At 42.2% G+C, this 16,068-nt stretch overlaps 1 protein-coding gene across 2 annotated transcripts; it reads left to right on the plus strand.

Annotated features, from left to right (window-relative positions):
- Positions 1 to 1,544: 1,544 nt before the first annotated feature.
- On the plus strand, positions 1,545 to 15,004 carry LOC118399005 (zinc transporter ZIP4-like). Of its 2 annotated transcripts, none has more exons than XM_052472713.1 (12): positions 1,545 to 1,962; positions 3,384 to 3,680; positions 3,885 to 4,074; positions 5,519 to 5,751; positions 6,430 to 6,601; positions 7,600 to 7,772; positions 8,650 to 8,832; positions 10,828 to 10,923; positions 11,767 to 11,830; positions 13,241 to 13,393; positions 13,723 to 13,910; positions 14,268 to 15,004. In XM_052472713.1, exons 1-12 carry the CDS (start codon positions 1,753 to 1,755, stop codon positions 14,394 to 14,396), a joined length of 2,088 nt encoding a protein of 695 aa, XP_052328673.1. In that variant the 5' UTR covers positions 1,545 to 1,752; the 3' UTR covers positions 14,397 to 15,004. The 2 variants fall into 2 exon arrangements, with proteins under 2 accessions (XP_052328673.1, XP_052328672.1); XM_052472712.1 differs by having other exon boundaries at positions 1,547 to 1,962; positions 3,882 to 4,074.
- The last annotated feature ends 1,064 nt before the right edge of the window (positions 15,005 to 16,068 follow it).

A 16,068-nucleotide genomic window follows, 5' to 3' on the forward strand; every position in this document is an offset into this window, starting at 1 on the left:
TCTCTCACTGCAGAATTGGACACTTATCCACATTTTATACAAACGTTAAATATAGTCGTTGCTGCAAAAGTTTTTTTTTTTTTAACACTTAAAGGGGAACTCCACTCAAACTATCTTTTGGAATTGTTTTCATTAGTCCACTTGATAGAGTTCCAAGATGTCTTGCATATCAGCTTTCAAGTTATTGGCCTTTCAAGAAACGGCGTCACCGGCCACATCCTGATAGCGCTAAATGTTTTTGGGGCAATTTGTTGCATTTTTAAAGTTACAATAGAGAAAAGCGACAACATTTAAATAAAAAGTCATTAGTACCAAAAAATGGCACTATTTTCATAGGAAGGCAAAAAGCCAGTGCTCCAGCACCCTTAGGACCCTATCTGTGCACGTGCCTGATGTTCAGAGTATAAGAGCAGTGAGAGAGACTACTGCCTCCTGGGAGATTTTGTTCCAGGTATTGTATGTCTGATTAAACTGTGTTGGCCTAGATAACAAGATATGTTTGGCTGTTTCTTTTTACAGGCTTAAGGAAGAGGTTTAGATGTACTTTTTCAACAGCTGGGCGAGAGGATGACCTTTATAATAAACTTACCCAGTTCTCTTTGACCTGTATGAGCAAGCTACTGTTTCTCAGACCTGTCTTTTTTTTAAACTTTGGGGAGACACTCTTGAAAACAACATGGTGCATCTCAAGAGATTTCATCCTGCAAAATGTATTTTAAAAAACATTGCTTTAAATGATTTCCACCTTTTGGGTGTTCATACTTACACCTAAAGACCCTTCAAACAGCCTCATGTTTGACCTCATTTCCCACTGACCATTTACACAAGGATGTGTTTGGTAGTTCTGCCAGACCAGCCTCACCTGGGCCAGTCACTGATGTGGTGTAGAGCGAAGTCATCGGTGCCTGAATCATTGTGAGTAGGGCCAGGAGTTTCTCTTAGCCATGGTCAGGAAAAAGTATTGGCCCTAAATATGAAACCCAATCATCCAGTCACACGGTCAGTGTATATGTTGAGTGATGTCCATGGAAAGTACGTTTAGTCCACAGAATGATTATACATGGAGAATGGGGCCTCTGAATTAATTAATCAGTCAACGTCCTCGACTTTGTTGGCTGTTTCAAAAAATATATCAATCAATTAATGTATCAGTGTACATTTTTTACAAAACGGTTCTGTAGAAATGTGTATTTGTTTTTACGCTGTCGGTAATGGTTTGTGTTTATTCATTTTCCAATATACACAAACTTTTAGTAAATGGGAATGCTAGCTAATAGATCAGCTTTCTTCACCACTGGAGAGATAGCAGGCAGAAAAAGCATTCCCATAAAGGGTCATCAGGGTATTGGTCACCATTGAGGATGTCAGTGAATCACTTTGCAGTTGGCACAAATATTTTGCCTGTATTCTTAGCAACATGTCTTATTGACATAACTCTTGCCATTATGTCAGCTGATGCTGAGTGTACATTGAAGACAGCTGATTTTGGACCTGTACCCCATATTCAGGTGAACTGCAATGGTTTCCTATTTATGGACTGGTAGCGAAGCGCAACTCGCCTCTGGACCAATCAAAGGCGAGCTAACAGGTCAAGGAAATCTGTAATTTAGCTGATTATAGATAGCTGTTTGGTGAACTTAAAACCGTGTGTGGACTGCATATGCGCCACTCGGAATCATCTCTTTCTATAAACTCACTGTTTTTGCACTTTTATTTAATTTTTTTAAAGAGGATTTATATTTTAATAGAACAATGGAAACTATATATATGTATTTTCCCGTTATTCTCCTGTGTCTGAGTTTGAACCTATTCAGCTATGCGTGGGGTTCACCTGTGGATGTATATGGGAAAGTGGTGGAGCTCGTGTCGCCAGGAGAGGAATACCTGGATGAAATGTCAGTTCGCTCCTTTTTCAAACTGTTGGAGAAGCGTGTGCAGTGCCCTGGTGTGTCGTGTGAAAAGGTAACTTTTTTCTTACACTCGCTTCAACTTGGTTTTAGGAAAGGTCGAGGTCCAATTTGCACCTGTTACTGTGCCGTGCGCTACACACAATGGAATACAGCGCTGTACATTTGTCATAGTGCTTTTTCAGACCTAGCTTGTTAAGCCTAAATCTGTATTATATTTTTATTGACCAGTCTCGAACCACGTCTTTATTTTAATTGTATTGATACATATATCGTGAGCACTGAGCAATAATAATAATAATGATATGATAATGATAACAGTAATGATTCTGGCTATTATTATGTAGGTATTATATAGAGAGAATACACGACGTCAGCATTGCAGATAGTTACACAAATCTGCTACAAAACTATGTATTAAAATCATTAAGTTCTACCAATGATGTAAAACACCCTGATCAATATTTAACTAATTCCATGTGTTAGGGTATTATCATAGATTATAGCCATGGCTTTGACTTAAATGGCTTATGTGTAAAACAAATATTTATATATATCGTGATTGTATTACCCTTTTACTGTGCAGCTTGTTTAAACGTCTAAATGATTGGGCATTCTGTTTTACGTCATTTAATACATTCAATTTAAAAACAATAATAATAAATGACTCTGTCCATCATGCCATTGCACCACAAGTACTCCAATAAGTGTTCATTTTGGTTTAATTTGACTACAGTAGAAAAACATGTACACATCCATTTTTTTTTTAATACATTTTTTCTGTTGTTCAGACATGAAGGCCTTGGACTTTACCGTGGCAGGTGTAATCTGCCCTTGTGACCATGTAGAGGAAGTGTTCTGTCACATGCTATGTGAGAGATGTGTTCTAGATTGGCCAAACATGTTTGGGACTATCACTAATCTGTAGTTAAACAGCATGTTCTGCTAATGCAACAATGGCTTGAGATCATACTCATACGTGGCCTTGATGCTGGAGAATCGGGAAGAAATCTCTGCACACTTCCAGTGAGATGCACATTTATTTTAATAGATACGGAGCTTTCGGTCAGTCGACCTTCATCGAGCTCAGCCTCTTTTTAAAAGAAATGTGCATCTGACTTGAAGTGTGTCAAGACTTTTTCTTTTTTTTCTTCTGTTTCTCCAGTTGAGCATTTAGCCTCCAGCACCACTAATCAGTTCTGGACTTCTGGTAGACTACAGAAGAATCTGTTGGATAATAGGCCAAGTCACTGTATGTCCTGCCTCAAAAAGCCCGAGCATAGCTGTTAAAGATCAGAACATTTCATTTTTATGTCTCGCATTCACCCAACCTAAACTCCTTTAGCTTTGTGGTCATAATTACTGACTTTACAAGACCCTACCTACGTTGGTTTTCTCTCATAAATTAGGCATATATTTGTACTGGGTAGATAAATAATCTACATGAAACACTGAAGCCACCCTGCTTCTTTCTAGTGCCTCTCTGTGCAGTCAGTAGACCAGCTGGTGGGTAACTTCACCAGCGCTGGAGGTCTCCTTCACAAGGAGGGTTTCTTCAGAGTAGCGGCAGGATGCTGTCTGTACCTCAGCTCTCCCTCAGAGGCCTGCTCTGCCATGAGGGCAGGGAGGTGGGGGGACGAGACGGACAACTTCATCCATGAGATCACAGGCTATGACCATGGGGATGGACACGGAGACATGGAGAGCAGTGGGATAGAGACACTGCTCCATAACTTGAAGAAGCACTACAAGCCCGATCAACAGTACGACCAGGTTGGTGCTGCTGTGTTAATAAGAATGGCAACACATTTTATATACTGTACCTTCTAAGGTTGTGCAATAGAAACCCAATGAACTACCGTTAGCAACAGTAACCCGTTTTCTAACAAACTCATTTGAGTAGATTTGTTCCAACAAAATCTTTATATTCTATTCAACGGTGTATGTCTGTCCCTCGTTATGGTGGTCATTTAGCAGTGTCATACTGGTCAAGACATCCTGGAGGAGATGAATGATGGTGTCCCACACAACATGGATGTGATGTTTGGTTCCATAGTTTACCATGCTTTGCAAGGTGACTGCATGACTGCCAGAGCACTGCCTGAAGAGGACTACTTTCTGGATTTCATATTCAACTCCTTCGGTTCTGACAACATTACCATACATGGTAAAGTAAGAAACAACTATTCCTATTGGTACGAAATGTCCGTGCTGTAATATTGCCTCATGACAAACTACTATCGCTATTTAGTATGAATCATTTTCCTCGCACTGTTTAGTTTTATTACACTGTAATGTCATGCTCCTGGCTGGACTGCAACATCAACCCACTCATTAATCCATCTTGTGCAATACATAGTTCATCATTCATTTACCATGATGCTGTTAATCTTATCCTCAAACCCTATGTTAATGTTACCCTCAAACCCTATGCTATAACCCCATGAAGCCTGGATAATGAGTTTATATTGCTGTTCCCCAATGGCCTAATATACTCTACTAGAATATGACTGTTCCTCAATGGTCTGCTAATATACTCTACCAGCATATTACTGTTCCTCAATGGTCTGCTAATATACTCTACCAGCATATTACTGTTCCTCAATGGTCTGATAATATACTCTACCAGCATATTACTGTTCCTCAATGGTCTGATAATATACTCTACCAGCATATTACTGTTCCTCAATGGTCTGATAATATACTCTACCAGCATATTACTGTTCCTCAATGGTCTGCTAATATACTCTACCAGCATATTACTGTTCCTCAATGGTCTGCTAATATACTCTACCAGCATATTACTGTTCCTCAATGGTCTGCTAATATACTCTACCAGCATATTACTGTTCCTCAATGGTCTGCTAATATACTCTACCAGCATATTACTGTTCCTCAATGGTCTGCTAATATACTCTACCAGCATATTACTGTTCCTCAATGGTCTGCTAATATACTCTACCAGCATATTACTGTTCCTCAATGGCCTAATATACTCTACCAGCATGTTACTGTTCCTCAATGGCCTGATAATATACTCTACCAGCATATTACTGTTCCTCAATGGTCTGCTAATATACTCTACCAGCATATTACTGTTCCTCAATGGCCTGATAATATACTCTACCAGCATATTACTGTTCCTCAATGGCCTAATATACTCTACCAGCATATTACTGTTCCTCAATGGCCTGCTAATATACTCTACCAGCATATTACTGTTCCTCAATGGCCTGATAATATACTCTACCAGCATATTACTGTTCCTCAATGGCCTAATATACTCTACCAGCATATTACTGTTCCTCAATGGCCTAATATACTCTACCAGCATATTACTGTTCCTCAATGGTCTGCTAATATACTCTACCAGTAAATTACTGTTCCTCAATGGTCTGCTAATATACTCTACCAGTATATTACTGTTCCTCAATGGCCTAATATACTCTACCAGCATATTACTGTTCCTCAATGGCCTAATATACTCTACCAGCATATTACTGTTCCTAAATGGTCTGCTAATATACTCTACCAGAATATTACTGTTCCTCAATGGCCTGCTAATATACTCTACCACCAACTAACCACATCATTGTGATTAATCTCTGTAGAGCTGGAAGGTCTTATGAAGAGCCTGCAACTGGGTGGAATCCATGAAGAGGATCACGATCATAGAGATCAAGAGGGACACAACGATGACCATGGTCACGATGACCACGTTGACCATGACCATAGTGACCACAGTACTGTTAGCAGGGGTCGGGGGGGTCGAAGTGGCGGTGATGCCTTCAGGACGAGTCATGAGGAGGAGTACCAGCATAGGAACATCAGCAGCTGGGAACTGGTAATTGTTATTCTCAACCACCATGGTGCTTTGTCTGTAATTAGGTCAAGGCCATTGCTCCAATCTCCTGAAGAGACCTTCAGGGGCTTAACGACGCACACCCACACACCCACACACCCACACACACACACACACACACACACACACACACACACACACACACACACACACACACACACAGGCTCCTTCACTCTGACTCATTATCAGACTGCTAAACCCCTGGTGTCCGTTGCATCTCCAATGAGCCTCAGATGTGCAGTAGATGGCCTGAGATATTGGCAGCTGTAGGATTCTCCCCATGGTAATGTCTATATTAGAGGAATCTGAATGAGAAGGAACACTGCTGAGGGATAATATGTTACTTGTAATATATTGGTCCCCACTTTGTGAATGCCCAATGACATCTTACTGTCAGTTGTGACACAAGGAGTGTCAATTCAAATAATATACCAATGGGCTTTGGTCAAAAGTTGTGCACTGCAAAGGGAATAGTGATTCATGTGTTTCAGCCCTGTTTCCTCCACGTGGACGTGTTTCAGCCCTGTTTCCTCCACGTGGATGTGTTTCAGCCCTGTTTCCTCCACGTGGATGTGTTTCAGCCCTGTTTCCTCCACGTGGATGTGTTTCAGCCCTGTTTCCTCCACGTGGACGTGTTTCAGCCCTGTTTCCTCCACGTAGACGTGTTTCAGCCCGGAGGAGCTGATAAAGATCCATGGGCTGAATGGATCTAGCCTGTCCAGGTCTGACGTGGCCCGGCTCAGCCCAGCCCTGGTCCAGCAGCTCCTCAGTGGTGCCTGCAACAGCATCTCTCCCCCCACTGGACCATTAGACCAGCTCAGCACCACAGAGAGTGAGTGAACTGCTACAGTCCTAGCCACTGTGATTCTGCATTGTGTGCTCGTGATTGATCTATTGATTGCTACAGTACACTCTATATTCAACACTCATTCCTTTCCTTTTGATACAAAAAGTCCCATTCCTGCCTGTAAATTTTTTTAATTATAAAGGAATTATAGAGAGACTATACAGAAATACATTTCCTCTGTTTGTAAATATGAATGCTCCAAAATTCAAAATCACAAAAGTTGAGGCTCTAGTCCAAAAAGACTAGAGCCTATTGCATTCGGTAGGACGAGAGCCTATTGCATTCGTTAGGACGAGAGCCTATTGCATTCGGTAGGACGAGGGCCTATTGCATTCGGTAGGACGAGGGCCTATTGCATTCGGTAGGACGAGGGCCTATTGCATTCGGTAGGACGAGGGCCTATTGCATTCGGTAGGACGAGGGCCTATTGCATTCGGTAGGACGAGGGCCTATTGCATTCGGTAGGACGAGGGCCTGTTGCATTCGGTAGGACGAGGGCCTGTTGCATTCGGTAGGACGAGGGCCTGTTGCATTCGGTAGGACGAGGGCCTGTTGCATTCGGTAGGACGAGGGCCTGTTGCATTCGGTAGGACGAGGGCCTGTTGCATTCGGTAGGACGAGGGCCTGTTGCATTCGGTAGGACGAGGGCCTGTTGCATTCGGTAGGACGAGGGCCTGTTGCATTCGGTAGGACGAGGGCCTGTTGCATTCGGTAGGACGAGGGCCTGTTGCATTCGGTAGGACGAGGGCCTGTTGCATTCGGTAGGACGAGGGCCTGTTGCATTCTGTCGGACGAGGCCCTGTTGCATTCTGTCGGACGAGGCCCTGTTGCATTCGGTCGGACGAGGGCCTATTTCAAGCATAATCACACAATGTTTACTGTATTATCTAAAATACCTTTTGTGGCTTGACTGACTGATTGGCTTGAGTCTGGCACTGTTATTATATTTGTAACACCTTAATGTTAATTCTCTCTCCCCACAGAGTTTGTGTATGCCTCCATAGCCAATCTGCTGATCTGTCTGGCCGCCCTGGTTGGCGTTATGGTGCTGCTGTGTACCTCCTGCAGCAGTGTCTTCCAGCTCGTCATCCAGTTCTGCGTCAGCCTGGCCGTTGGCTCCCTCACTGGGGACGCCCTGTTGCACCTCCTGCCTATGGTGAGCACCACAGTACCATATCCACATCACTGAGCCCAGCTGATTCAAGCTGAGCTGCACTGTACTGGCCTGGTTATGCATCCATCATAGTTGCTGGAATGTCCAATGTGAAAAGAAAACCACTTATTTAGCCAGCCAGACCTCTTCCTCTTCAACACTTCATTAAAGTGTTGTGGTTAATGTCAGTGCGACCCAATGATCAGCCAGCTGTCTGAGAGAGCATGATAAGTCAGAGCAACACATACAGTCGTCCCATCTGATGCTTCCTAGCCTTATTTCCCCCAGGGCAGAAGTCTGAAGGGGATACTTCCTGCTGCTGCAGCTCAGTCCATTTAGATCCATCATGTCAACATCGCAGGGCGAAGTATTAGCAGGCTGTCACACTGTGTCATCCCCTACAGTGTCAAATAATAACGATGTGAGGAACAAGAACGACACCTTCAGATCGGGCAAACGGAGAAATGGCCCCTTGTTCCTTCAGGGAACTTTAGGTTATTACAAAGCCAATGATAAGAGCAACATAACAATGTGTCCCAATGGTCCGACGTGACTTCTTATCTTCCTCTCCTTCACAACCACTTATTTAGAGGACTTGATTGGTTAAAGCAATATGGTGGATAGGTACTGGTCTCCACTCTAGACTTTCATCTGTCAGTAGTGAGTGAAGGTCATTTCAGACTAATGGACCCTGCACAGGTTGATTGCATCGCCAGTATTTGGTCTTGTGTAGTGTATTACACTTCACTTGAACCTGCCTTCATAAGAGCTACGCAACACTGTCATTGCGCCGTCATTGCGCCGTCATTGCGCCGTCATTGCGCCGTCATTGCGCTGACTGTCAGACTGGTTTGTGACTGTGTTTCCTCTGTTGGTTCAGTTCCTAGGCCTCCATGTTCACAGTGAAGGAACAGATCACAGCCCCTCAGAGGAGGTTCCAGACTACATCTGTAAGATACTGGTGATGATGGCTGGCATCTACTGCTTCTATCTCATGGAGACTATCTTCTCCATCATCACCACTCATAAGGACAGCCATCACCATTCCCTGCATCACCATGGGGTAAGTAGTGTCTATCATCTGGGCTATGTTCAGTAGGGCACGATGTAGCAAAATGTATTGCAACAGGAAACAAAAATATGGGTTCTTATTGGACACGACCAGGTGGTACCTCCCCATTTCAGACGGTTTCTAAACCTTATCTCCTTACTGAACACCTCCGTTCTGTCAGCTTACTGGTTCGGTGGATCCATGGTGAAAAGAACTCCCACACACGCACACTTGCAATATACCTTTTAATAAAGTGCAATGTTTCGGTCAAAGATATTTCAGGTCTTTCTGGTTCCAAAATATGAGAATTGTTAGCTATCACCCGTAGATGCATTTGAAGTCTGAAGTCTACATACACCTTAGCCAAATACATTTAAGCTCAGTTTTTCACAATTTCTGACATTTTATCCTGGTAAAAATTCCCTGTCTTATGTCAGTTAGGATCACCACTTTATTTTAAGAATGTGAAATGTCCGAATAATAGTAGAGAGAATGATTTATCGCATTCATCACATTCCCAGTGGGTCAGAAGTTTACATGCACTCAATTAGTATTTGGTAGCATTGCCTTTAAATTGTTCAACTTGGGTCAAATGTTTCGGGTAGCCTCCCACAAGCTTCCCACAATAAGTTGGGTGAATTTTCCTGACAGAGCTGGTGGAACTCAGGTTTGTAGGCCAGTCAGGTTTGTAGGCCTCCTTGCTCACACATGCTTTTTCAGTTCTGCCCAATAGTATTGAGGTCAGGGCTTTGTTATGGCCACTCCAATACCTTGACTTTGTTGTCCTTAAGCCATTTTGCCACAACTTTGGAAGTATGCTTGGGGTCATTGTCCATTTGGAAGACCAATTTGCGACCAAGCTTTAACTTCCTGACTGATGTCTTGAGATGTTGCTTCAATATATCCACATAATTTTCCTTGTTAATGATGTCATCTATTTTGTGAAGTGCACCAGTCCCTCCTGCTGCAAAGCACCCCCACAACATGATGCTGCCACCCCCGTGCTTCACGGTTGGGATGGTGTTCTTCGGCTTGCAAGCGTCCCCCTTTTTTCTCCAAACAAAGCGATGGTCATTATGGTCATACAGTTCTATTCTTGTTTCATCAGACCACTGTACATTTCTCCAAAAAGTACGATCTTTGTCCACATGTGCAGTTGCAAACCGTAGTCTGGCTTTCTTGTGGCGGTTTTGGAGTAGTGGCTTCTTCCTTGCTGAACGGCCTTTCAGGTTATGTTTATATAGGACTTGTTTTACTGTGGATATAGATACTTTTGTACCTGTTTCCCCCAGCATCTTCACAAGGTCCTTTGCTGTTGTTCTGGGATTGATTTGCACTTTTCGCACCAAAGTACGTTCATCACTAGGAGACAGAACGTGTTTCCTTCCTGAGTGGTATGACGGCTGCGTGGTCCCGTGGTGTTTATACTTGTGTACTATTGTTTGTACAGATGAGCGTGGTACCTTCAGGCGCTTGGAAATTGCTCCCAAGGATGAACCAGACTTGTGGAGGTCTCCAAATTTTTTTTTCTGAGGTCTTGGCTGATTTCTTTTGATTTGATGATGTCAAGCAAAGAGGCACTGAGTTTGAAGGTAGGCCTTGAAATACATCCACAGGTACACCTCCAATTGACTAAAATGATGTCAATTAGCATATCAGAAGCTTCTAAAACCATGACATAATTTTCTGGAATTTTCCAAGCTGTTTAAAGGCACAGTCAACTTAGTGTATGTAAACTTCTGACCCACTGGAATTGTGATACAATTAATTATATGTGAAATCATAAACAGTAAACATTTGTTGAAAAATTACTTGTCATGCACAAAGTAGATGTCCTAAACAACTTACCAAAACTATAGTTTGTTAACAAGACATTTGTGGAGTGTTTGAAAAACGAGTTTTAATGACCCCAACCTAAGAGTATGTGAACTTCCGACTTCAACTATACATGTTCTTTGTTGTCATGTTCCGGGCCCAGACAGATAGATTGTGCCATTGTGTTTCCAGGAGGAGTCTGAGCCCCATCACTGTGACCATGGTAAAGTCCTGGAGATGTACCTGCAGGAGAAAAATAACAAGCAGTCCATCTCCCAGACTGACCTGGTAGGTTCTGTACCACTTATTCACAGACTGACCTGGTAGGTTCTGTACCACCTATTCACAGACTGACCTGGTAGGTTCTGTACCATCTATTCACAGACTGACCTGGTAGGTTCTGTACCACCTATTCACAGACTGACCTGGTAGGTTCTGTACCACTTATTCACAGACTGACCTGGTAAGTTCTGTACCACCTATTCACAGACTGACCTGGTAGGTTCTGTACCACCTATTCACAGACTGACCTGGTAGGTTCTGTACCACCTATTCACAGACTGACCTGGTAGGTTCTGTACCACCTATTCACAGACTGACCTGCTAGGTTCTGTACCACCTATTCACAGACTGACCTGCTAGGTTCTGTACCACCTATTCACAGACTGACCTGCTAGGTTCTGTACCACCTATTCACAGACTGACCTGCTAGGTTCTGTACCACCTATTCACAGACTGACTGGTAGGTTCTACCACCTATTCACAGACTGACCTGCTAGGTTCTGTACCACCTATTCACAGACTGACCTGCTAGGTTCTGTACCACCTATTCACAGACTGACCTGCTAGGTTCTGTAGCACCTATTCACAGAGTGACCTGCTAGGTTCTGTAGCACTTATTCACAGACTGACCTGTGACGTTCTAAACCCTCTATCTGCTCTCTTGGAGATCTGAGTCAGAGGTCCATGACTGAACAGCCAGTATCCTAGTAAAGGCTGTGTTTTTACCTGACACAGTATGTCGTCTCAAGTCTTTACTACCCGTGTCTCTGAACACCTTGTCCTCCACTAACTTGTTCACGCCTGCTGTAATTCCGATGTTATACTTCTGTAAAACTTTGATCCTAAAAGGTTGAAAGTGAGCACAGTGAGGACACAGAGAAAGCCTTCCCAGAACCAAACCAGCGCTCAAGAGGTAAGATAGACAACCCAGGTCATCATACAACCTGTAAGGAAGAGATTAAATATAGGTCAGGGTCTGACAGTCAGGACATTCACTGGAAAGCTGATATACTGTGAACTTACTGTGTGAGTCAAGTCTAGTCAATGATTACACACATTTAGCGTGACAAAGAGTAATGTGCACCAAAGAGCTTTGTTCACTTACATGAGGAACAGCAATACAGGGATTCATTACTGCAGGGGTGTACAACATTTTAGCTGCAGATGCACCCAAAAACACTGTCATATCACTGTAAATGATAATATCAACAGTGACAATTTATTTATCTGACATGATTAAAATGAGACATCATCCTTTATGTAATCTTTATAAACAATTCAAGCACAATATTCAATGGTTTAGTTGTAGTCACTCTACAGTATAACTGCTAGCTTGCCAGTTCCTACCAGTGTAAAAATACTTTAAAGTAGTACTTAAGTAGTTTTTTGGGGTATCTCTACTTTACTTTACTATATATATTTTTGCCAACTTTTACTTCACTACATTCCTAAAGAAAATAATGTACTTTTGACTTGTTTTCCCCCCTGACACCTAAAAGTGCTCATTACATTTTGACAAAAAAATGGTCCATTTGATGCACTTAGTAAGAGAACATCCATGGTCATCCCTACTGCCTCTGATCTGGTGGACTCACTAAACACAAATGTTTTGTTTGTAAATAATATGTGAGTGTTGGAGTGTGCCTGTGGCTATAAGTACATATAAAAAACATTAATTATGCCATCCGGTTTGCTTAATATGAAGAATTTGAAATGATTTATACTTTTCATACTTAAGTATATTTTAGCAATTACATTTACTTTTGATGCTGAAGTATATTTAAAACCAAATACTTTGACTTTTACTCAAGTAGTATTTTACTGGGTGACTTTGACTTGAGTCATTTTCTATGAAGGTATCTTCATAGAAGAGTATGACAATTGTGTACTTTTTCCACCACTGGTTCCTACAGATGTAGGATCTTAATTTGATCACCCTGTTCTTGCAGGAAATGCAAACATTAAGTAAATTTAAGGTTTTAAAAGACTTCTAAAGATAGTAATTTCCCCTTTAAAATGTCAGACTTGATTTGTCCTAACTAACAATGTATCAACCCCTACAAAAATGTCCATGAATTATAATCCACACAATAATTCATATTTCCTGTTGCTACGGGATACTTTTCCTGCTGTGAGAAACTGGTCAAATTAAGATCCTAAATCTGTATTCTGTATTCCAGCCTAATGACATTGGCTAATCAATAATGCTGTCATTGTGATATATGAATTTAGACACATGATTAAAAATAGCCAAATTTGACTTTAGTTCTTTAGACGACTGAACTTTTCTCTGAGTTTCCCTTCTGTCTCTCCCCTCCACTAGAACAGCGTCTGCTACCCTACATGGTTACCATAGGGGACGGGATACATAACTTTGCCGATGGCCTGGCTATCGGAGCGGCCTTTTCTGTTTCCTGGAATTCCGGCCTTGCCACGTCTTTGGCTGTGTTCTGTCATGAGTTGCCTCATGAACTAGGTGAGTGTAGACTGATGCCTCTAGTTGGTCATGTTGAAAGAGGTTTTTAGGGAATGAGACCCAGCCACATTAGTACTTCAGATGTTTATTTTATATATGTATGTATGTGTGTGTGTGTGTGTGTAAAATGGTGTTTGATTTCTGGACAATATTTTTTCATTTCAAAACAGTCAAGTGTTAGGCTGGATGAGTAGTAGTGGTAGATGATTAGCCACGTCTTCTCTCTCCATACAGATTCCTATTCACACAATCCCTCCAATGGCATCAACCTAAGACCTACATTTTATCACTGACGTCCCTTTTAAACCTCTTCGTCCTACATCTCCCAGGTGATTTTGCAATCCTGCTGCACAGCGGGTTGTCAGTGAAGAAGGCCTTGATGCTGAACGTGGCCAGTGCCCTCACATCCTTCATCGGTCTCTACATCGCCCTCACCGTCTCTACTGACCTGGCCACCAAGCAGTGGATCGCGGCCATCACCTCTGGTCTCTTCCTGTATGTGGGTCTGGCTGATATGGTTAGTACACTAGGTTTACCACATTCTCAAACAGGCTGTGAGGAATCACTTCTTTGGGTTTCTCTTCAAATGAGAGTCTATCGCACAAATTGTTCAAATGACCCTTCTCTAAGCCCTGCCGTCTTGGTTACTGTTGCAACTTCGGACAACATTTTCCCCTGGAAGCCCAATTATGACTTGGGCCTTAAGTGCCTCCTGGCTATGTCACCTGACCAGGAAGAGCTCTGACCCCTAGTTATGGCACGGTTGCTCCTATGACTTTCATCAATGCCCTAATGCCCATCTTTCTCTGTAAATATGCTATATTTGGGCAAGGAGTTAAATGCAGTGGATTGTCTTGCTTCTTTCTCCTCCCAGCTCCCCACCATGATCCATGCGGACAACCGTAGGCCCTGGCTCATGTTCCTGCTCCAGAACTTAGGACTGCTGTCTGGCTGGGGCATCCTGCTGCTCCTCTCTCTGTATGAAGAAAAGATTGGCTTCTAGAGCCTCCTAGTCCTCACACTGTACAGTACAATGCAATGGATTTGTATACAATTACAAATGACACTGTATGTAAACTATGCTATATTTGACCTGTTTTGATATATTTAATTGAACACGCTTGATCATTCTATATGATGGAAGATTTCCTCAAAATGATTTTCTCGATGATCTATGCGATTTATAGTCTAGTTCTGTTGTATCTACCACATAGAAGTGTAGTCTGCTGGTGTTCAGTCTGAACCTGCTGTTGGTGCTAATGTTACTGTTGGAGAGGATTTCATCTGTATGCGATTTAGTTCAAACTGTAATTTATACCACCGATATTTATAATGGGACTCGCAGTTCCTCAGCCTACTGCCTCTGTAATTGCCACATCTTTTGTATAACCACATACCATAACAGTGTGACTGTGCAGGGAAGTAGGTAGATTGTTTTAATTTGTGATCGTGTGTAGTTAAGCGGTAATGCGGAGGTTGACAGTGTATGTATACATGTGAGAATGTGACATGTTTAGATCTGTCTAACTTTGTCACATGTGTATTTTTACTTACAGTATGTGCCACCAATCCCACAAAAACCCCAAAAAGTAATAAAATACGCAAAGAAAATAATAATTCTGAAAAATGTTGATTCTTTATAGCTTTCCTTGTTTAGCACATACATTGAGCACAAAGCCATATGATGCTTTCCAGCTGCAGTATTTTTTCCATTCTGTCCAGTCTACCACTCAAGAAGAATTCCCTTTAAATGGATACAGGAAATAACGTCCTCTAGATACTTGGTTATCTGACATGATTAGGTACGTCGGCAGTTTCACTGTTCAGAGTCCACACTTACGAAGACAAGACCACTCAGATCCATGGATCGCAACTTAAGATAAATCAGAGGTGGACCCTCATTTTTTAATCTTTTACAGTAGATCACCAGTCAGCATGGTGATTTACTGTTGTTTGTCTGATTACCACGAGAGGGGTTATAAAGAAGGGTTGATACAGCAAAGTATATCAGCAGAGATGACAGGCATTGTGGATTCCATTTGATAAAATGGTCATAGTAACAGTCAGACTAAGGGAGTGGAGGAGCTATATGTCAAGGCTGTATGCCTCCCAAATGGCACCCTATTGCCTAATTGGTGCACTACTTTTAACCAGAGTCCTGGTCAAAAGTGGTGCACTATATAGGGAATAGGGTGCCATTTGGGAGGCACCATAGAGTTTCTGGTCCATACAGTATGACCAACAGTAAAGAGCAAGGGCAATAGGGGCGTGGCCCCGCATACAGAACGCTCCACACAGGTATGACCGTAAGTCCAAGGGAGTTAAGTGGATAAGACTGATTTAGCAGCCTTACGATAAATATTTAGAATCATCTCTATGCACACCAGAGCTACAGATAAGATTAGAGGTTTATTTCGCTCATCTTTGTTTTTAAATAAAATGGTTAAGTTAATAAAAAAGACGAGAGAGAGAGAGAGAGAGATCCCAGCTGTTTAGGTTTCTTCATCAATCTTAATGATCCCTTATGGTTTGACTGTCTCAGCTTCGGTCCTGTTGTCTCTTAGTTCCTGTCCTGTTTTCTCTTAGTTCCTGTCCTGTTTTCTCTTAGTTCATGTCCTGTTTTCTCTTAGTTCCTGTACTGTTTTCTCTTAGTTCCTGTCCTGTTTTCTCTTAGA

The sequence above is a fragment of the Oncorhynchus keta genome, chromosome 20 (assembly GCF_023373465.1).
Source record: "Oncorhynchus keta strain PuntledgeMale-10-30-2019 chromosome 20, Oket_V2, whole genome shotgun sequence".
NCBI lineage: Eukaryota > Metazoa > Chordata > Actinopteri > Salmoniformes > Salmonidae > Oncorhynchus > Oncorhynchus keta.